Consider the following 24,538-nt stretch of genomic DNA (forward strand, 5'->3'; position numbering starts at 1 on the left):
TGAGATATCTGCAATTAAAATCCACATTATGGTTAAATAATTAATTTTAGAATCTAAATGAGTTTACTCACTGTGAATTGATAACATGTATACATGGCGAATCTATATCATTTGTTTTTTTTTCTTCAGTAGTGGAGACTTGGGTACTGTTGCTCCTAATACAAGCATATACTGTGCAGACTTAAACCTAATTATGTATGAAGGGTTGCAAAAAAATACATTACTTTTTCAAAAGTTTGAAATAAAATTTAAATGTATTTAGAATTAAATCAAACTCAACAGGCATGCATATTATTCTCACTTTCAGAAGCAGGAAGAAAATGTGTGAATTATGCATTCTTATGCTTGATATATAACCAAGAAAATTCATAATGTCTTGTTCTTTCTACTTTCTTTGAGTCATGGAGGATTCATGATTAAACATGAAAAACTACCTTTTCAAGGAAAATTGACTGGAAAATATAAAATACTATGTAACAGATAGCAGTCATTCATAATAATCATCAGAGCTTTATATCCTTCAGTGATTTGTAGGTTTCCTCTGCTATTATTCATTGTGGGATTGCCTACTGCCTCCTGGAGCAACATCAACCTCAGACAGAGAGTTGTGGCCTCTGCTGATGTCACACGTTTCAAGATAGGTTGATGAGAGGTGCAATTTCATAAAGAAGAATAGATTTTTGCCTTTCCTCACAGATGCAACATAGTCAAAGATATTTCAAATATTAAATGACGCCATTACAAAACATGAGGCTAATTGCATGCTGAAAGGCTGAGGTTCAAGGATTAGACTTGGAATCCAGTACTCTTTATTTCTTTTTGAATAATGCCATGCGATATTTTATATCCAGTTGAGTAGACTGGCTAAAAGACAGTACTCCCCCATGACTGAAATACCAATCCGAATTATGTGGTCAGATCCCAAAGACAACCCGCAAACTTATCACACAGGCATGAGTGTTTCCAACTGAGATATTTTCTACAAATATTGTATAGTTGGCATTTTTATTTTATTTTAGTCTTGAAACTAGTATTAATGTGTTAACATAAAACACACTTAACAGGCTTTTGTTTTAAAGTTTTGTTATCTTTCATTGTAACTTTAATTACAATAATGTTGGATTATATTTCTGAGTTTCTGCTGAATATTTGAGAGTAAATCTGTGGCAGAATTCATTATTTGTACCAAAACTAATATTTATAAATTCATGCATTTTGATTGACCAGAGGCAGTTTGGAAACTGAGTAAAGTTAAACTATTTACTTTGGCTTGTAACACTTCTTTAAGAAAAAACATTTAAAATATCCAAAAGTAACATAATAAAAATATGCATAAAATACTTACTAACCCCTCATCATACAACTTGGAAAATTAGACAAATAAAGCAATCCTGTTTGAAACTGGCACCAGATTAAAAGGGAAAAGCCTTGTTTTATCTTACTGACTCCACTCTGCTTTAAATTCCAGGAAAATGAAACTTAACACATAACAGCACCCATGGACCTTTTGACAAACAGATTGAGAATGATACTTCAAATACTTCTAGGCTATCTACAGAATCACCTTTCAAATTTTTAAGTATTGTTGTTCTGGTATAGAATGACACTGGCATGATAGTATTTTCTCATGGTGATCTAATTATGCCTTTCTGAATGTGATTCTGATGTCTTCACACAACAATTTCATTGCACAGTACAAACTAAACCAAAATTAAATGTATTAATTCATCATATAAATGGCTTGCAATATGTTAAAAGAGCTGAAAAATATCAAGGTGTACACTGAAAATAACTGGAGAGCAAAAAGAATACACGAGGAAAAGTATTTATTATACACACTTCAACCATTGCTAACTTGCATTTCATACACAATGAACGGAAGCAGCTCTGCTAATACAAAATATCTGGGTAAATTTGTGCCATTCCTATAGTGTTTTGCATTCACAAAAATGGAATATTCCTGTAGTGTTTTGCATTCACATAAATGGAATATTCAGTTACTAGATCAGTTGCTTTTGCTGGTGAAGTCCAAATAATATGAACAGCTGTACTATTGATCACATTGACTGCTGAAGGTAAAATGCCCTTAAGGTCTAAAAAGGGAGGAGAAAAACATTCTCATTGTTAGCTGTCACAGAACGAAGTGCATTTGTGAACTTAAGCATAAAATAGTTCAATGCCAATCAGACTATTTTCTTGAAATACATGAACCAACAACACTAAAGTCAAAACTTAGAAAGAAAAAAAAGAGAACTTTAATAGCCTAGAAATTCCAGTGCATCTGATGATCATAGGTAAATACATGCCTTACCTTACAGGGTCCTGGTAGTTCACTCAGGAGTGCCGTATGATAGTCACACCCAGGACAACTTCAATGAATTTTCTTTGCAATTCATGTTGCATGGTGAATGATGTCATCACATGCATGAATGAAGGTAAATTAGATCCAGCAATGCAAAGGTAAATTATTCCAGGAAGCATCTGGATGAATTTCTGGAGTGACATGAAATGACCTGGAAATGGTCATTACTGTATTTCGTTTCAGGTAAAGTCAATTTTCAATTATGTCATGATGAAAAGGACAATGCTATCTCATCAACTTTCTCAGCTCACATATTTTAAATTTAAATTGCTATCATAGTTGACTTATTTTATTTTGAAAATTGGTAATCTGATTTTTTTTTCATGAAATAAATATACCTTTCTTCAAATGGTTGATTGGGCATTAACATCTATAAGAAACAGTTGTTATTGGTAGAAAGGTTGCAAACCCAAGGATGTCGATGACAAGGATGCCAAGAAAGTGATTGATAAAAGACACCAGGTGACAGGAGTAAAATTAATTCCATGCAGCGAGGACTTCTGATCTGTTTATGCAAAAAAAGCCTAAATTTGAAGCTTAATGTTCAATTCTGTTGTTCATTAATTCTTAAAGGGATATTTCACCATTTCCAAAATTTTAAATGTCTATTCTGATGAGGGAAATTAATACTAATTTTCATAAAGCTTACACAGCATTAGAAAGAAAAGTACATAGAACAGTACAGCACAGGAACAGGCCCTTCACCCATGATGTTGTGGTGAACTAATTAAACTAGTAATTAAATGCCTAACTAAATTAATCCCTTCTGCGTGCATAATGTCCATATCCCTCCATTTTCTGCACATCATGTGTCAATCCAAGAGCCTCTTAAACGCCACATTCATATTTGCCTCCACCACCCCCAGCAGCATCTTCTAGACACCCACCACGCTCTGTGTAAAAAAAAAACTCGTCCCACACATCTCCTTTAAATTTACCTCCTCTTACCTCAAATGCATGCCCTCTAGTACTAGGCATTTCGACCCTGGGAAAAACATACCAGCTATCTACTCTAGCTATGCCTCTCATAATTTTATAAACCTCTATCAGGACTCCCCTCAGCCTCTGCTGCTCCAGAGAAAACAACACAAGTTCATCCAACCTCTCCTCATAGCACATCCCCTCTAATCCAGGCAGCATCCTGGTAAACTTTTTCTGCACCATCTCCAAAGCCTCCACATCCTTCCCATAATGGGGCAACCAAAATTGTTTGCAATACTCCAAATGTGGCCTAACCAGAGTTTTATAAAGCTGCAACATAACTTCCTGACTCTTGAACTCATGCCTCAACTAATAAAGGCAAGTCTGCCAGACACATTTTTTAATCACGCTATCAACTTGTTCAGCCACTTTCAGGGAGCTTTGCACTTGGACCCCTAGATCCCTCTGTACATCAACACTGTGAAGGGTCCTGCCATTAACTGTGTACTGTCCCTTTACATTTGAAGTAGAATGAATAATTAATAGTGATGTGAATTAACTAGACAAGTTACTTACAAATCAAAGATCATGGAGTTGACAACATAATATTGCTTTGTTTCTACTGAGAAATTTTAGTCCAGTTTTTTTTTCCTGTTTGTTTTTTTTGAATATTTTTTCTTTAGCTTAGTTTGGTTTGATATACTGTTTATAAATTTTCTTATTGTTTTGGGGATTTTTTTTCTTTCTGTTATATTTTATAATAAATCTTTTTCTTTCCTTTCTTTTATATTATATTCATTTACTAAGAGATTGTTGGATCTACAGATTTTTTTTAATATACTTTATTGTTTTTTTATGATTACCCATGCCCTGATTGTTCTTCCGATCTCTTTGTATTACATGTACAAACATTGATGTTATATATTAATCTGTATTAATTTGAAAACTAATAAAAAGATTGAAAAAGAAAGAAATCAAAGATCATATTGTGGGTGCCATTTATGTACAATGGTGAAGATATTTTGAAGAGGCAAATAGATATTTTCCAATTATTTACCCTTCTGACAATAAAGTTTGGGTCATAGTTAACACTGTTTGGTGCTGAAGTTAATTTCATTAGAACTAACTACAGAGCAATTTTGGTTAAAATGAATGTGTCTAATATTAAGGATGCTGCGACTTACTTCAGAGTTCTCAGAGTAATTTGTAAAGTTAAACATCAGAATAAGAATTATCATCATTGACATATGACATGAAATTTGTTGTTTTGTGGCAGCAGTACAGTAGGAAGACATAAAATCTATAAATTACAAAAATAAATAAATAGTGCAATAAAAAAGGAATAATGAGGTAGTGTTATGGGCTCATGGATCATTCAGAAATCTGATGGCAGAGGGGAAGAAGCTGTTCCTGAATCACTGAGTGTGTGTCTTTAGGCTCCTGTACCTCCTCCCCGATGGTAGTAACGAGAAGAGGGCATGACCCGGATGGTGAGGGTCCTTAATGATGAATGCCGCCTTCTTGAGGCACTGCCTCTTGAAGATGTCCTTGATGGCAAGGAGGGTTGTGCCCGTGATGGAGCTGGCTGAGTCTACAACCCTCTGCAGCCTCTTGCAATCCTGTGCATTGGAGACTTCATACCAGTCTGTGATGCAACCAGTCAAGATGTTCTTCACCGTACATCTACAGAAATCTGCAAGTCTTTGGTGACATACCAAATCTCTTAACGAAGTAGAGCCACTGGCATGCCTTAAATGTAAACCAGTAAATCAAGCGTTCAGCATTTCATTGATACAGATTCTACAGATGCTTCCTGACCTGCCATGTACTTTCAGTGCTTTCTGTTTTTATTATTGAGATTCAGGTTGGTTTAAGTTTCTATTCTTTCACTGTTTAAAAATAATGTAATGGTGAAATTGTTTCGGTGGCAAGGAATTTGCTATGGAAGGTTCATTTGATTATTATATTATGTTTTAATATTATATAATAAATGTATATATTATATATAATAAATAACTTTATTATTATGGATATCAATGATTGTCTTACAAAACATGATTGATATAGGGCAATGTCAACCTTACACATTTGGTTGAAGCCAGTTGTGCATTTAGTAAAAATTGCTTAGATTATGTACCATTGAACTGGAACTGCTGGGAAATGATCTGGAATTTTAATCCAATCAATGGAGCAGTGAGCCAGGATATACACTCAGAGCTTTTAAACCTATGCATTTTGGTCTTGATCAAGGTCATATATCATGGGGGGCAATTTCCATATATTCTGAGCCACTGAAAATTTGCCCAAAATCTTCTGTGTGTCATCAGATTATCACAAGTTACAAAGGGAACTTGACTCTTTTATTTTTCCACCAATCACTCAATTGGTTATGGGTGTAAAAGAATATGATGCAGTTTATAATCTTAAAGCAATTGGATTTATAATTAACATCTTCTTAAAAAGTGTGCTAAAATGCATTTGCAGTTTATTATTTGGTGTTAAAACATTTTAGCACCTTCACTTTTATAAACCAAATAGCAAACAACATTAACCAAGCCCACATTTTTTTTTCCAGAAAATCAGAAACCTCTTCAATTCCCATTGCTGACAATTCAGAGTGCAGCAAAAGAACATGACTGAGGAGGAGATGTGAACTTGGATTGTTTAATGATGTGCAGTAGGAAAGTTTAAGAAAGGAAATACAAAGCTTGTGACAGATTAGTTGTGCTGAAAATTGACCAAGACACTCAAAATCTTTTCATGAATTCATTGATTTGTTTGAAGATGAATCCAGTCATATGTTATAATAGTGTATTATGGCTGATATCGCGTACAAGATGCAGGTTTTAGGTTCAGATATATGCCATTTAGCAAGGCATGAAGTGCTAGACTGGATGTCACTTAGCAGTTAAGAGCTCACCACTCAGTGAAAAATGAGAAAATGATCATTGGAGAATGAAGTTATGTGACTGTGAAAAATATGACATTCTATCTTTACTAGAATCTGATATTCTTTCCCCAGTTCTAAAACATAAACAAAAATCATCGAAAAACAAAATTTGAAAATAAAACAGAAAAATTAACACTGGAGCTGAAATCCTTTTAAGAATTAAGAATGGAAGTGAATTGCTGTCTTTATTGGTTATTGCAAATAAATATGAATCAATACGTTCAAGGAAAATACAATAAAAGCAACCATTAAATAGATCCTTAACAGATTTATTTAGGGCTATCTAGTGCTGCTAATATACAGTAAAGAATTCAAAAGGAGGAGCTGAAGCTGGAAGAGGCCAAATAATAGGCACCTGAAATTATGGATTCATGCACAGTGATGTGAATTAATAAGTCATTAGAAATGATGCTAAATTTATAAAATTTGTTGGTCAGGTCACAATTGAAGTATTGCACAGGGCTGGGCAATTATCTTAAACAAAGTAAATTAGTGCCATGGAAAGGACCTGTTTGAGAAGAAAGGCTCCAAAAATTGGGTATTCTTTGAATAGTGGAAGAGACTAAAGGGAAGAGGTTTTTTAAAGGTATATATCTTCCACCAGTTGGCAAATTAGGAGAAGACTAGAGACTGTTAGCTGTGCCCAAATAGGTTCTATTGCTCCGTATCAATTCACATCTCACACTTCCAAGTGGTTTATATGGTCACTTGCAAAATGCTATTAAAAAATATTCTAGACCAGAAAGTGGTATTGACAAAAAATATTTGAGTTTGAGTAACATGCCTAGAAATTTGATTTCATCTTTTTACTGGTGTGATAAACCTTTGCTGGATATAGCACTGACACCTATTCAGACAACCTGCAAAAATTCATGAAATTATCTAAGAATATGTTTAAGACAGCATTCGGATAATTTACATGCAGAAACTAACTAAACAGGACCAAGCTTAATAATTGTAGCTTACGACAATTTGACACACACACTTGGGGCATCAATACTTAAAATTATAATCTGCATAACAACCACTACTAAGGCTTCCTTGGTGGAGGCAGAAGCTGCAGGGGTAAAGGACAGAGCTCCCACAAACATTCAAATAGACATAAGGATCCTCATCAAAGAGATGCAAGGCAGGAGTGGTCCCAAGTACCACACAGCCAGGAACACCACAGAAAGACCTGACAGAGAGTGACTCCAGCTACGTCCTTCAGGTGTGAGAATCCGCATTCAGTCAAGCAATCCAGAACTAAATTTCATGCCCTCACTAGATACGTCAAAGTGCACTCTATTCAAAATAATTAGGGAAAGTTATTTCAGCAACTGCATCAGAAATTCCTTCATTCATATATTATGATCAATGCAGGTAGTCCTGCATTCAATAGAGTACACTTTGACGTATTTTGGCCAATGGGTGATCTGTTGGTGAAGGATTCTGGGTGAAGAGGGTTACCTTTTCTGTATTGTGGAGATTGATTTTGCAAGCTACTGTGAGAAACATCTCTCTCCCACTAGACTGTGTAATCAATCACTCTGTCATTTCCTCTGCTGGGACTTCACTATTTAATCCTTCTGATCCTCATGGTCCTGTGTTCTTCAGCCTGCTCTCTTGGTCCCCCATGCTCTGTATCTGCAGATTACTTATCTATCCAGCAATGGCTGCTATCTTTGGACTCTGTGGCTATGTAGAGTACAATGCACACCAGTGAAGTTTCTGCATCTGCTGGATATATGCCACAGGATGCCTCAAAACTGATGCAGATATTGGAACCTCATTTCTAGGAAGACAAATAGTGTTCTCTGCAACAATTTGTGTACCGGTACTCTGCTGCTGTGCAGGAATACAAACTGGTGTGAGCCGGAGAAGTAGAGGGAAGTGTTTATCCCCCAGGATCCATCCCTCTGGGCTGTACAAGGCACAGGAACAGTATGGCATATCTGTCTCCCTGGGGAATGAAGGCATCATGGTTGCTTCCTGAAACTTGACATTGTTAATTAGGAAATTCTTCCGATGATCTACTGTAGAGAGTGGAAATCTTTCCTGCTCAGGAAAACATCTTGGTTATTAATGGAAGCACTTATGGGTGCATTAACGTGATTACAGGCTACCTGCACTGGTGTGAAGCCAGCAAGGCTGGCATATCCTAACGTCTGAGTGCTATCTGAATCATCATTGACATCAAGGTACATGAATTAATCTGTCTGTGAACAGAGTGCCTGGGTGATCTCTCTGATGCTGCCTTCAGAAAGAGTGCAAGACATTGCAGAAATCTGCTGCAGATCTACTTGGAAAGATCCTGTGGCAAGGAGGTTGAGAATCACAGTAAAACTTTGACCATGGAGAGCATAGTCCAGGCATAAGAGTGCAGCTGAACATCTTGCAGCAGCATCTTACAAATCTCTGTGATGACAGCATGAGAAAACCCAAGTCTATGATTGTGTCCTTCTTCAGAGAGGTCAAGATATATTGTCTCTGAAGGTTTTGAGAGTGTAGATTCTTGGCAGAAGGGCATGTCTTTGCCCCAACCCATCTTGTCTAGCTAGACATGGCCATACTGACACCTCCAGGAATGGATTTCTCCCTGTGGTATCTCAATGGCTGATTGCTGAAAAAGTACTCCTGTCAGTTTGAGCACACACTGTAGATGTTAGAAAGTGTTTGAGCAGCCTGCAGTCAATTCTGAAGTTACTCAGTCAAGTTTCCAGATGTCAGCAGAGTGGCCCCTTAAAAGGACATAAATTCAACAAAGGAGCATGACATACTCCATACTGTGACTGCTCAATGCTGGTCACAGGTCGCAGCCTCAAGCTCCAGTCTGTGAATGGAAGGAAATGGGTGATGCTTGATGAGTGAAATCATTTGGTTGCATCTGACGTTGGAGAAATATGACAAAAGCGCACAGAAGTACCAGATCCAATTTCCCAGTTGATGCCATTTCAACCAGAAATGGTTGCTAACACTATCCTGGTTAAATTGTTTTTAGGGTAGATTTGCACCTAAAAAAAGGTGCTAATCAATTCAGTTTCCAGTTTGGTGAATTTTCGCATTTTGACTGTGTTAAATACTCAGTTAATACCCTTGTGCAATTATTAATCAGTACTTTTCCTGAAATCCTTTTGTGGTGCAACCCCTGTGGTCTCCCTTTGTGGAGGTGGAGGCTGCCCAAATGCCTGCTCTGAGGTACTAGAGGTTCTTGGCTGGTATCGTGTGTTTGCTAGCACACAAGGCCCCTGCCCCAAAGACCGACTCAAGTTGTGAGGCAACATGTGGCATACTGAATGATCAAGAGCAAAAGGGGAGGAAGTGGAATTTTTTTGATCAAAGTCCCTACTTCCATACCTCTCTCATCTCTCTTTTGGCCTTCCTTATGTCTCTGCTTGCAGAAAACTGCTGAGCGCCTTTCTGCAGATATGTAGGGGATAGGACGACAAAGGCTAGAATGTCATGCATCCTGTTTCATGCAGAATTCATAGTGTGCGTGCCCTTGACTGAACACCAATCTTGTTGTAGATGGTCAAAGGCATCATTGCAAATGCCCGAGACATCCTGCCACAAAACCTTTAAAATAGGCAGCTTGATTCTCTCTGCAAATATGCTCTTTGTGCATCATTATATGTCCATGGCATCCATTGATGCCTTTCCAAACTTATCTCGTGTTTGATGCCATTTGTGTGAAGCTGAGCAGAAATCACATACTTCTGTACTCTCCCACAGATATGTTCCACTGCTGACCTTTCTTACTTCCTTTTTAACATTTGATTCACAAAATGACAAGCTAGCATGCTCACAACCCTAATGGAGCAGTTGCTTTTTCACAGTCTTACTATATTACGCAGGGGCTCCCCGGGTTGCAAACAACCTGACTTATGGAAATCCAACTTTATACAAATTCTCTCATACGTTTTTAAAGTATTTTTCAGGCTAGTAATAATATGTTACATGGCATTCATTAATGACTGGATACACTATATAGTCCATTAGTTTACTTATGGATAGTGTTAGGATGAGCATTCAATGAAATAAAATAATTATAGGAAGTTTTAAAGGAATGGCATGATATGTGCTACGATAAAAAAATGGATGTTTCTGACTCATGAAGAAATCGGCTCATGGACAGTTTTTAGGAATGGAGCGCTTAAGTATGTAAAAGTTTCATTTAACAAGATTTGGTTATATATAGGAAAAAAGTATTTTCATTCTTTTCATGCACAATGATAGTCTTAAGCTGAAATTTCAACGTTTATTTTCAGGTGTGGATTGACCTTCCCACATTTTCAAATTCTTTTAGTATTTTTCCACTAATTATATTCTTTTGTGAGGGAGCCTTGTTGACAAGACCTTTATCATATTTTGTTCCTTTTTATCTGGATTTTAATTATTCTATTTTGCCCTCTCCCATCATTTTTATATACTCTTTCACAGTTACTCTTTCATAAGCATATTTCAACAATATTGTAATATGTTAATAATGATTTTCATTAAACTCAGGGATTAATTCACGAGATGCACTTATGGCAGGTTCATTACATTGGAGAACCTTGGAGTGATGAATAAACAGGATGTATTTGCCTCATACTTCTGGATTATCAGTCTATTTTACAAATTTGGTCATGGTGAGGTTAGCAGAGGTCAGGTATGTCTTCAAAAGAACAAAGAAAAATTAAAATCACAGTTGTTCCTGGCAGTTCTCACACATCTCTCAACACCCTGTTTCAATATAGTCTTTGCCTTTACTCTTGATTTACAGACTTTGAGGGAAGTTTAAGGTAGAGAAAAGACAGGAAATAAACCCTTATAGAATGGAATAATTTGACGGAGATCAGACATTTACATTTAAATAGGTTGGTTCACTTAGTACACTCCATTTAAGTGTGTGTTTTAACTAATGTTCCTTTCCCATCTGTTTTTTGTGGAACCCTGTTCTGTCAAGTGTATAATAACAGTAATTTTCATTTAAGTGTATAGTTTTGCAGTCTATACACAAATTGCACACTTAAACAACAGATTAATGATCCTCATTCTCGTTTTTGCAAATGCTGATCTTTTAATCGTTCATCTACGTGGGTCAGTTAACACCTCATTATTCACATACAATGAGATTCTAACTGCCATATATGTCAGATTCTCTAAATTCTTTAAGAGCTTCCAAACTGTGTAATTAATGTTGCATTAAATGGCCACTTCTTAAATATTATTAACCCAGTGTTTTATGTAAGATAGGTGTTCTGTTTTGAAAACTTTTCTCATTTTTGTATTCCCTGAAAATAATATATTCTTTATAACTAAAATTTCATCAGAGCTCTTGTATTTGCTTGTTTAAAAGTATTCCAATTAAATAGGGTTCACCATAAAAGCATTTCATGTGGAAATCAAAAAAATCTGCAGATGCAGGAAATCTACAATAAAAACAGAATGCTGGAAGCACTCACTTGGTCAGACAGCATCTGTGGAAGGAGAAACTTAATGTTTCAGGTTGAGGATGCTGCCCAACATGCTGAGTGTTTCTAGCATTTTCTATTTTGTTCTAGGAGGGTGGTGGGGGGCAAGAAACTAAATTCCTAAGTGCTGAATCAGATCTTGAAAGGGAGAGGGAAGAGGCAAGGGGCAGGATGAAAAAGTTGTTTTTGCTTATCATAAAAATCCAAGAGAATATGAACTTCTATCCCACAACGGAGGAATGAACATATAGAACTCAGCTTTGCAATTTGGATATTAAAGACTGGTACCAGTAAAAGTGAATATGTGATTGTCAGATTCTTACAGATCTCAAGTGGCTCTCCAAAGTCCTTTGCAGTAAAAAAAAATCTGCCATCCTTATCCTGTCTAGTATATATACAATTCAGTCCCATGCTCAAGTGGTTGACTCTTAAGTTGTGCCATAAAAAAACCCCAGTATTTTTGTAAATATAAAGCCAATCAATTCTGTCAAGCCCCAGGCTACAAAGAATATCAAGAATGAATGTCTCATTTGCTATTTGGCTTGCTGCACGTGAGTAAATGAAAATGGTAATAACATTTAAATAAAGCTTCTACATAAACTGGAAGCTGAAGCAAAAACAAAATCTACATTTTGGGGAAAAAAAGAGAATTGAATTTGCTGGCTTAGACTTTACAGACTAGGCTGAGAGGTAGAAATGGTGAAAGAATGTTTTAATTTGTATTAATGTAACATTGATTTCAATAGTATTTCAAAATAATTCCTGAATATGTAAACCCAAAGTATTCAAGTACCTTGTCCTCTCCATGACCAAGAACATAAGAACCTGAAGTGGGAGCAGGCCATTTGAACTTTCAAGCCTGTACTTTTCACTAAGATCACAACTGTGGCCCCTCATTCAAGCCTCTCCAGTCAGTGGATTATAGCTTTTTAGCATTTGCCCTATCAAAAGAACTTCAATGAAATCAACTCGCATCCTTCTAAACCAGTGAAATCCACTCTTGTCCTTCTAAATTTCACTTCATTGTTCAGGCCTCTCATCCCAGGGATCAATCTAGTGATTAATCTTTTTACTACACCCTATCAGAGGCAATTGTTCTTTTGGTAAAGGGACAAGAAATGTGCACAGTACTCCAGATATGAACTCTCAAAATTCCTATCTGATTTCAGTGAGCCTTAATCCAAATGGGGCTAATACAATCACCAGTGCATTAAAAGAAGAGATAATGAAGGGATATAAAAACTGAAAATGCTGGGAGCACTTGGCAATTAAAGGCAGCATCTGAGGACAGACAAATAGAATTTAGGTCCAAGACTTAATGAGGGTTTTGGACCAGAAACATTAACTTTGTTTCTCATCCACAAACTCTACTGGACCTGCTGAATATTTCCAGTTTATTTTTACTTCAGATTTCTATCTGTAGTTGTTCTGATTTTCACAAGATAATAAAAGGAACTGAGTAGGACTGAAACAAGGAGAATATCATTTAGTCCATGAAGGTAAACATATTTAAGATTCGCAGTATTCCCAAACCAACAATAAGTGGGATCAAAGGAGAAGATGTTCAATGTGAGAACAACCTAGCCAGCTGCAGTAGAGTGGTGCTTCAGAGAGGCGTCTGTTCAACATCTTGGTAGTTCTGGTGGGGCATAAAGGACTGAAAGGATTCAACACACATGATGGAAAGGAGCTGGTTAGAAGAGAAAATTGAAAATTAGAACAGCTTGGCAGAGGAGATTGAAAGAATTGTGGAAAAAGGTACCCCCCAGTACACGCTTGGGTATTGAAACCTCTTCCCAGATTTGGAAATCGCAAATCCCGCCTCAGAAACAGTGATTGGACCACCCATGTTTTTCATCAGAACCTCTAGCTCCCAGGTTTATGATCAGATCTGGTCTTGTGGCTCTGGAGTCCTCCTGCTGAAGTAAAATCCAAGATTGGAACCTGCAGGGCAAATTTTTCCACCCAGAGGGTGGTCATTATATAGAATGAGTTTTTGGAGGAAGAGGTTGAGGCAGGGTACAGTAACATTTAATAGGTAATTGGACAGGTATAGGGGATAGGAAAGGTTCAGAGGACAGGTACACGGATAGGAAAGGTTCAGAGGGATATGGGATCAATGCAGGCAAATGGGACTAGCCTAGATCAGAATTTTGATCAGCATGGACCAGTTGGGCCGAAGGGCCTGTTTCCATGCTGCACGATTCTATGATTCTCTTGTCAAAGCTGAAAGTTGCCTGTGTGCAGTTAAAACTCCATACCATGCAGAGAAACAATCTTTGAGGTGTCCTGCACAAAATCCATCCCTGCTAAAATAACCCTCCCAAACAAATGTACTATTTTATGAATTAGAACAAGTACTGATCAGATAGCAACATTATGCCAACATTTTATTTAATGAATGTACGATCAGTATTGCTCATGGTTCTGGTTAAGGAATATAGGAACAAAGGAACTAGAGTACACTTCTTGGTCCCTTGTGCCTTTCCCATCATTTGTGAGCCAATTCCATATTCTTGCTTTTTTCTTCCATCCTTTAATTACAAAAAAAAATCATCTCAGATTTAAAATTAACAATTGACCTTACATCAATTACTGTCTATCAAAATGAGTATGAATGCATTTCTTAACCAATCCTGAAACACTGAGGCGTAACTTTTAGATTATGCCCCCCAGTCCTAGAATTTCCCATCCGTTGGGAATAGTTTCTCTCCATCAGTTCCCATTACTGTGAAAACTTCAATTACATCATTCCTTAACCTTTTAAATTCCAGGTAATACAAATTCAATTTCCATAATCGCTCCTCTTACCTAACCCTTGGAGGCAGGTAGCATTTCAGTAAATTTACAACACTTCTTCCAAGGCCAATATATCCTTCCAAAGGTAGGGTTCGCAGGGCTGCTCACAATACTTCAGGCGTGATCTAAATAGGGTTTTGTGAAGCTATAGCATAACTTCTGATCCTCCTGTACTATAGACATCCAGCTATAACAACTACTATTCCATTATGTCTTTTTTTTTTGTAAAGGTGAACTTCCTGAACATTTAGATCTCAAAATGAGGTAGTGTATAACTGAACGGAAAAGGAAACAAAACGCTGCCACTCTCTCTGCGACTTCAGCTTCCTACACATGGTTATCTGGCAGTGTTTAACTAGAATACAGATCAAAGGCCATATGGTTATCAAATGATTTGTGTTAAATATCTACAAAGTAATTCACCCTGTTTTGGCTCTTAAAGTAAGACTGCTTAATTAAAAATAATATCACCTGCATTTCTCCCTCTCCGCAGGTACAGGCAAGTTAAAAGTCTCTAGGGAACATTCATTTTTAGCAATGTAGTTGAACATGCACATCAAATCTCTGGGTACTTTAGGAATTTGCTCTGCATCCACCTGCTTTCCTAAAAGCTCACTGCTCTGCAGAACAAATCACTTAAAAACATTAATAGTTTTTATATTCCTCCATTTATTGACAAAGCAAGCTGTATTTTCCAAACAACATTGTGGATATCTCCTGGTACACAAGGGAAGATCTGAACAAACTGTGCTAATATACTCTATTAGAGCTATCTGCAACTGTCTCACTGGGGCCTTATTGATCTATCACTTGATGACAACTGCACTTAAGGGTTTTAGCATTTTAGCTATTTTCCTTCAATAACAGGAAATTTTATTATGGATGGATGACTGATTTCAACCTCCAAAAAAAATCAATCACATTTATTCTCAGATTTTAAACAGTCGAGCATCTGTGATTTGACTAACCCCCATCAGATGTTGTCACATGCACCATCCCACTCCTGGCACCATGGACTCCATTGAAGGCCTCAGTGAAAAACCAGTACTCCGTGTTTGAATGCAAATCATCAAACGGAGTGTAGTTCACGTCAGCTAGAAAGGACACAGAATTGCTATAGGCTGTTGAATTGATGTATAATATGCAATATTCCATTGCTCCCTGCTGGTTTTGTGTAGCGTTAAGTTAAAAAAGGAAAGAAAATATAAATTGCTTAAACTATTCAGGCTGGTTTGTCATTTCTCAGCAACTACCATTTGCAGAAAATGGAACGGAAAATTATATTTTGTTCAAACAGGTGTAACTATGAGCATCTAAATTAAATATGATCCATTATTTGAAGCAGAGTCAGATAGTTTTTTTTGAATTCTACATCATTCAACTTTTAAAAGAGTGCATCATATACATACATGTGAAAATGAATAGTGGTTAGCTAGTGCATCAGCAATATCCTCCATGATTGCAGTGTCATTTGGGAAATTAATTTAAATCATGGCTTTGTTGGGGGGATTTGCAAATGAGGCCAGCGTGAACACTAGGTACAGCCAGCTAGGATTAGAAGAACTCTAATGGCAGCATTGCCTTTAGCCAAAGTTTTTTGAATTTTGCTTTGTATAAAGACGTGTTTTGCTCATTTTTGGGAAGAAAGGAAGGTCAGCTGTTGATATGCAACATAATCTGCTAAATCCAGCAATTCTTTCCTATGCCAAAATTGTTCATGAGGATTGCCAATTATTTTTATAAAAGATGGTGTAGATGCAACAGGTCCATTCAGGCATACATTAATTTGAAATGGCACTTTGCACACAAATGTATTGTTATTTTATTAATGTCGCAATTGGAAAATAAACTTCTTCTTTGGTTCATTTCAGGTCAGTAATCCTGAAACAAATTTAAACTAGTGGGGTAGTCTCCCCACCTGAGGAGTTGCACATTAGCATCTGGCCTCTACCTTGCAGAGGCCAGACACCAACTCTCGGACACTTCCTCCTACCTACCCCTGAACCATGCCCCCACCAGGGACCACCAGGACATTATCTCCTGCACCATTTTGTTTCTCTAGTTGCACATTAGAGTGGGTAAGCATTTAATTTATATTTTTCCCACACTATGAAGTCGGAGAGATTGATGACATATTACAATGAGGTTTTAATCCATTCAACCACTGTAAAGCACCTCTGCAGGTGAGTTAATACACAGCTCCAAAAGCATGGTGCAGGGCTAATGCAAAGATCAATACTTGTTTTATTTTAAAGCTACAAGTGACATCAATACAATGAAAAATGTAAAAATATGCTTCTAAAGAGAAACATCTACTCAGGTTCATATCTATTAGTAAAGTCCAGCATTTCATTATATAACTTCTGATGAAAGGTCATTTACCTGAAATATTAGCTCTGTCTCTCACACCATAGATGCTGCCTCTTCTGCTGGGTTATTTCCAGCATTTTCTCTTTTTATATCATCACCTGAATCATCTGATATATTACTACTTTGTAACATACTTTAAAGATTAATTGCTCAGTATAAATTTCCATTTGTTCTTTGATAGCTCAGCAACTTTACAATGGCAGTAACTGAGCTGTGGAAAAGAGAAACAGCAGGATTCCAGCCCTGGTTTGCGCTCAGTTAGTTGATCTCCGCAAGAGTAATAGTAAGAACAATACTGCAGGCCTCTGTGAACCAGGTTTTGGAGGAGAAAATTGGCTTAGGTTCCTACTTCACTGACCTCCTGCTGGAAATGTGAGTGCATATAAGACAAGGGCACAGTTGTACTTCAGTGTCTATGATGCAGTACTTACTTGGTGGAATAGCTTGTCAAAACTAACTGGCTAGGCTCACACATGAATAATGCCCTCCTGAATGAGAGTACCTGATGTCTGTGGAACTTTAATTCTGTAATGTGCCAATACTCTAGGAAGAGGAAAATTGGTGAGAAAATAAATACAATTACATCCTGACAACTTGTTAGATACAGTTCATTAATAAATAATGCAGAAGGTGGAGGTAGCTGCCAATGTTTCAAATATATTATAATTAGGAATACCTTTATTTGTTATAAATGTTTCTTTAATCTTTAACTCAAATGCTAAATATTCTAACCTGAATATTAATTTGGACAGTCACAAATGAGGGATGTTTGATGACCTTCTGATACAAAAACAGACACCTTAATTATTATGCTATGGTGCAGAATTCAAATTACATCAGTGGGCCGGTTACCATCTCAAATGAAATAGGGAAGGATTGTGTTTGCTCTTTGGCACACTACCTCAGAACTCCTTTAAAAGTGTGACATCCTTCTTTCTCTCTTGGCAAAAAGAAGCTACACACCAAACTGACTTCCCTTAAGGGTTGACTTGGCCACCTGCACGAACAAACTATGTTTTACTGATTGGACCATCCAAAAAGCACAAATTCCTTTTTGTTCAGAACAGTCTTACATTTATTATTGGAGGAAATAATGTTCTCCCTGTGGTGTTGGTGACAACTCACCTTGATGGTTTATTGGTTCAATTAATTTATAACAAGAAAAAAAAAGACTGGCAAAGAAAGAAAAAAAAGTTTGCAAGCAATTAATTATACTAAACAGAACACAATAGCTGATTAACTAGCTAAAGCTGTGCAAGGATTATCTGAGTTGGCAGAAAAGGGGCCTGAAAACCACAACGACCATTTGAAACTATGCTTACAAATGTTATTACAAAGAGATATTCACATATATCACATTTTTGTACTCCACATAATTCAATTTCAATTTAAGATAAAGCATAAAGGAAAATCAGGGACCTTAGGGGCCTTATGTGATGCCATTTTTCTCCTAGGTTTTCCTTGCATTTCATGTGCAAAAGCACAGAAGATCCCAGATCTGTGTGGTGATATCCAAGGGAAGGCATGCAAGCTTGGACATTTGCCTGTTTCAGTATTAATTAGAAGTCTTAACCTTTGAAAGCCAGTGCTACAAAGCTCCCTTAGGTATACTACCAGACTTTTCTTTGATACAATACCTCACCCCTAGTAGAAACTCCCAAGCCTCCCCAGCTCTCAACCTTGCCTAATTTCCTCCCCCCCCCCAACAAACCTCCACCCACCCCCATCCAATAACACATTTGTGATCATCTGTCCCATGACTCTGATGCCATATTCTCACCACAGCTCTCACTCACCTTGACCTGACCCCTGAATCAGTCTGCTGCCACAACCCCTCTACCAACTTCATTGACGAATTTTAATCCAGCCTCTACCCTTCCAATTCCAACTCAATACCATTTCTAATCACAGCTCAACAATCATGTTTCTAGTGCTGGTTCTATTTTATCCTTCCCATCTCTGGCCCTCTTTCCCCAACAATCCCACACCTTCTCATTTACGTTGCACTCTCTGCAAAATGAAGCATGCAAATAAAAGTCCTTTTCCAGTGCAAGACCTAATCATAATGCACTGGGCTCATGGTCTACTGAAAGATGTAATTTGTGATTAAAGACTAATGCTCAAGTCTGAAAGTGTAGAATCAACTGAGAAGAGTCCAAAGTCAAAAAGAGTAAGTAATGCACTGCAGTCACAGCAATGGGAAAATAAAATTGGTAAATTTGCTTTTACTGCACGTGTAATGTCAAATATTGAGTTTAAACTAAAATGTTTTACTATAGCACAGATTTATGAATGCGGTTTACATTGTTAATTAATAGCATAGAAAAATATGTATGCAATACATACTTGGTGTGGTCCACTCTGCTTTGATTGTAGTGTGGTTGATGGCTGGTACTTTAAGTTTATTCCTCCAATTAAGGGCATCAGCCATAGCATTGACTTCTTGCCCTGCTGTGTCGTTTAGCAAATATAGGTTATCAGCTTGTACTGATATATTGTATGCCTGAATAAAAAGTTCACAATTTGGTCTACTAAAAAGCTATTCAATTTATACTTCTTCAATTAACTTTTATTGTGCTCAATTTCCAGCGATCAGAGAGTGGAGAGTGCCGGAAATTAACAAGGAGCGAGTTTTTTTTCCTTTCTAGCGTTTGGGATAGCGGCGAGTGACTGCGCAGGTGCGTGACGTCACTCGGAAGCGCGCGGGCGATTTAAAAAGCAGGCCACCATATCCAGCGGGCAGCGTCAGAGCAGGCAGCGGAGTGAGAGGGAGCAGAATGGGTTAGGCTTTGGCTCAACGGGCTTCGGCGAGAGCGGGAAAGAGGCGAGACTAATAGAGAGGGTGTAAGTTATTAGTTTATTTGTAGAACTCAGTGGTATTCAGCAGTATGCATCTGGGGTTGGTCTTATGTTTGGAGTGTCAGATGTGGGGACCCTGGGAGACTACCAGACTCCCCGATAACTACATCTGCGCAAAGTGCACCGAGATGCGGCTCCTCAAGGAACGGATTGAGAGTCTGGAGCTGCAGCTCGCTGACCTTCAGTTGGTTAGGGAGAGCGAGCAGGAAATAGACAGGAGTTATAAAGAGTTTGTAGACAGCACCTCTGTGGTGGTCCCCCTCGGTTGGAGAGGATGACCTGATAGAGGAAGACCTCAGCAACCGGGACCTTGGCACCATGCCTGGTACTGTGGTCCAGTGGAGGAAGCGAAATGCAGTGGTTATTGGGGATTCTATAGTAAGGGGTACGGATAGCAGATTCTGCGATACTGACAATGAGTCTCGGATGGTGTGTTGCCTCCCTGGTGCCAGGGTACGGGATATCACAGACTGGTCCAGAATATTCTGAGGGGAGAGGGTGAGCAGCCAGAAGTCTTGGTACATGTAGGTACCAATGACATAGGTAGAAAAAGAGAAGAGGTCCTGAAGGAGGAATACAAGGCGTTAGGGAGAAGGTTGAGAAGTAGGACCTCAAGGGTAGTAATCTCAGGATTATTACCTGTGCCACGTGTCAATGATAGGAAGAATAGAAAGCTCTGGCAGATGAATGCGTGGCTGAGTGACTGGTGCAGGGGACAGGGCTTCAGATTTTTGGATAATTGGGACCTTTTTTGGGGGAGGCATGACCTATTCACTAAGGATGCGTTGCACTTAAACTCCAAAGGGTCCAATATCCTGGTGGGAATGTTTAATTTAGTTGTAGGGGAGGGTTTAAACTGATCTGGCAGGGGGATGGAAACCAGGATGTTAGGTTACAAGATGCTAAGGTAAGGGAGGAAGTTTATAGAAACAAGTCCAATGAGGATGGCAAGAAGGACAGGCAGGTGAGAAGTCAGGATAATTTAATGAATAATAGAAGTACAACACATCAGGATGTTAGGATACAGAATGTTAGGATAGGGGATGAGGTATATAGGAACATGTCTAAGACAGTATGTAGTGAAGATGGTAAGAAGGATAGACAGGTGGAAAGTCAGGATAATCTGCTGAACAATAGAAGTACAACAAAATCAATAGCAGATAACGGACTAAACGTACTATATTTAAATGCACGTAGCATTAGGAATAAAGTAGATAACCTAGTGGCACAACTACAGGTTAATAAATACAACATTGTGGCAATCACCGAGTCATGGCTTTATGATGGATGTGATTGGGAACTGAATGTCCAGGGGTACACAGTGTATAGGAAGGATAGGCGGATAGGCAGAGGGGGAGGTGTGGCCATGATGGTTAGTAATGATATAAAATCAATAGAAAGGAAGGACATTGGGTCAGAGGAGGTGGAATCCTTATGGGTGGAGCTCAGAAATAGCAAGGGTAAAAGGACAATAGTAGCAGTTACATATAGGCCCCCTAATAGCAGTCAGGAAGTGGACGATAAGTTGCAGTTTGAGATAGAAAAAGCATGCCAGAGTGACAATGTGAAGATAATTATGGGGGATTTTAACATAAAGGTGGACTGGGAAATCCAGCAAGGCGGTAGAACTCAGGAGAGTGAGTTTGTGGAATGCCTAAGGGACGTTTTTCTGGAGCAACTTGTTGAAGAGCCCACCAGGGGATGGGCTGTTTTGGATTGGGTGCTATGTAATGAATCGGAGGTGATTAGGGAACTAAAGGTAAAGGAACCATTGGGAACTAGTGATCACAATATGACTGAGTTCAGTTTCAAATTTGAGAAGGAGAAGCTGATAACTGATGTATCAATATTTCAGTGGAACAAAGGAAATTACAATGGTATGAGAGAAGAGTTGGCCCAAATTGATTGGAAGAGTAAGCTAGCTGGAGGGACGGCAGAGGAGAAATGGAAGGAATTTCTACAGGAAATAAGGAAATTGCAGGATAGATATATTCCAAGAAAAAAGGTTTTTAATGGAAAAAAGGCACAAATGTGGATAACGAGAGAGGTGAAGGCTAAAATAAAAGCAAAAGGGGCAGCGTACAAAGAAGCAAAAATTAGTGGAAAAACAGAAGACTGGGAAGCTTTTAAAAACCTGCAGAGAGAAACTAAGAAGGTCATTAGGAAAGAAAAGATGAATTATGAAAGGAAGTTGGCGGATAACATTCGAAAGGATACTAAGGGTTTTTTTTAAATACATAAGGAGTAAAAGAGAGACACTGGTTGATGTAGGACCAACTGATAATGGTGCAGGAGATATTATAATGGATGTTAGAGAGATGGCAGAGGAATTGAATGAATATTTTGCATCGGTCTTCACCGTGGAGGACATCAGCAATGTGCCGGTTAGTCAGGAGTCTCACAAAATGGAACTGAGTTCAGTTAAGAATACTAGGGAGAAGGTGCTAAGAAAACTAAATGGGCTAAAGACTGATAAGTCTCCCGGACCGGATGAGGTGCATCCCCGGGTTCTGAAGGAGATGGCTTTAGAGATAGCGGAGGCATTGGTGATAATTTTCCAGGAATCGATAGATTCCGGCATGGTTCCGGAGGACTGGAGGGTCACAAATGTAGTTCCATTGTATAAGAAAGGTGGGAGGCAGCATAAAGGAAATTACAGACTTATTAGTCTGACGTCAGTGGTGGGAAAATGATTGGAATCTATCCTCAAGGATGGGGTTACGGAATACCTAGAGGCGCAAGGCAAGATAGGTCCTAGCCAACATGGTTTTGTGAAGGGAAGATCCTGCCTGACCAACCTATTGGAGATTTTTGAAGAAATCACAGGTAGGGTGGATAAGGGAGAGGCGGTAGATGTTGTGTATTTAGACTTTCAAAAGGCCTTTGGATAAGGTGCCTCACAAGAGACTGATAAATAAGATGAGAGGTCATGGAATTACGGGTAGGATAATAGAATGGGTGGAGCATTGGCTGGTTGGCAGGAAGCAAAGAGTGGAAATAAAAGGATCTCGTTCTGGTTGGTTACCAGTTACTAGTGGTGTGCCGCGGGGGTTGGTTTTGGGACCGCTCCTTTTTACCTTGTACATTAACGATTTGGATAACAGAATAAATGGTTTTGTGGCTAAGTTTGCGGATGACACCAAGATAGGTGGAGGAGTAGGGAGTATTGAGGAGATAGGAAGGTTGCTGAGAGACCTAGACAGTTTAGGAGAATGGGCAAGGAAATGGCAGATGAGATTCAATGTTGAGAAATGTGCAGTTGTACACTTTGGAAGCAGAAATAAGTGGGCAGATTATTATCTAGAAGAAGAGAAAATTCAAAGTACGGAAGTACAAAGGGACTTGGGGGTACTCATGCAGGATACCTTAAAGGTTAACCACCAGGTCAGATCGGTGGTCAAGAAAGCGAATGCTATGTTGGCATTCATTTCGAGAGGTATAGTGTATAAAAGTAAGGAAGTATTGATGAGGCTCTACGGGGCACTAGTGAGGCCTCATTTGGAATATTGTGCGCAGTTTTGGGCCCCGCATCTTAGGAAGGATGTGCTGACGTTGAAGAGGGTTCAGAGGAGATTTACGAGGATGATTCCAGGAATGAAAGGGCTTACGTATGATGAGCGTTTGTCGGCTCTTGGACTGTACTCACTGGAGTACAGAAGAATGAGAGGGGACCTCATAGTGACATTTAAAATGTTGCTAGGAAAGGACAGAGTAGATGTGGCTAGGCTGTTGCCCTTGGTGGGCGAGTCCAGGACCAGAGGGCACAATCTTAAAATTAGAGGGTACAGTTTCAAAACAGAGATGAGGAGAAATTTCTTTAGCCAGAGGGTGGTGAGTTTGTGGAACTCCTTGCCACGTACAGCAGTGGAGGCCAGATCAGTGGGGGCGTTCAAGGAGGAGATAGATAGATAGATATCTAAATAGTCAGGATATCAAGGGATATGGGGATAAGGCCGGAAATTGGGATTAGAATAGTTTTTTTTCTCTCCCCCATTCCCCATTTCTTTTTTCCCTTTTCCTTGGAGCAGACTCGATGGGCCGAATGGCCTGCTTCTGCTCCCTTGTCTTGTGATCTTGTGAGTATATATATATATGAACTGTTGAACAAGACTGATTTATTTTTGTGCCTTCCATGGGCTTTTTAAGGAGCACGGTTCCCGCCCTCCGAACTCGGAAATGACGTACGCGCTACGTCATCAACTTTTTGCGCGCGCGGGTTCTCCCCTGTCGCTCGGGGAAGATGAAGTCCCAGCGCCATGTTGGGCCCCGCCATTGCGGCAACGCAAGCCCCGACCGCCGAGCCGGTTCGCTTGCTCGGATGGTGAGTCGCTACACAACCACTCCCACCCACCCCCCCCTTCCCCCCAGAACCGGTGATATGGTCCCCAAAGCTCACGGGCTGCGCTAGCCGTTGCTTGGGTGATCAGCCTCTGGGTCGCGGTGTCGGGACCTTGACCGGTTGTTATAGGTCCAAATGGGCCAGTTTGAGGCGGTCCGTCATGAAGACTTCTTCCTTGCCCCCAATGTCCAAAATAAAGGTGGACCCATTATTTCTGACGACCCGGAACGGCCCCTCATATGGTCATTGTAACGGTGCCCATGGTGTGCCCCGCGAGCGAAAATGAACTCACAGTCTCAGAGTTCCTTGGGCACACATGATGGGGACTGACCACGTCGCGAAGTGGGAATCGGTGCCAGGCTGCTGAGCCTCTTGCGCAGCCTTCCCAGGACTGCCGCAGGTTGTTCCTCTGGCCCCCTAAGGGTGGGTATAAACTCCCCCGGAATGACCAGGGGCACACTGTACACAAGTTCAGCTGACGAAGCATGGAGATCCTCCTTGGG

The 24,538-nt window shown here is 39.0% G+C and overlaps 1 protein-coding gene across 1 annotated transcript in view; it reads right to left on the minus strand.

The window, feature by feature from the left end:
- The window catches only part of ush2a (Usher syndrome 2A (autosomal recessive, mild)), a 630,034-nt gene that overhangs the window by 194,524 nt on the left and 410,972 nt on the right, over window positions 1-24,538 (minus strand). Inside the window, 4 exon segments of the mRNA XM_052011249.1 lie at window positions 72-187; window positions 1,856-1,946; window positions 1,982-2,093; window positions 15,436-15,561. Of these exon segments, the coding sequence (XP_051867209.1) occupies window positions 72-187; window positions 1,856-1,946; window positions 1,982-2,093; window positions 15,436-15,561 (445 nt within the window).

Source organism: Pristis pectinata, chromosome 3 (assembly GCF_009764475.1).
Source record: "Pristis pectinata isolate sPriPec2 chromosome 3, sPriPec2.1.pri, whole genome shotgun sequence".
NCBI classification, from domain to species: domain Eukaryota; kingdom Metazoa; phylum Chordata; class Chondrichthyes; order Rhinopristiformes; family Pristidae; genus Pristis; species Pristis pectinata.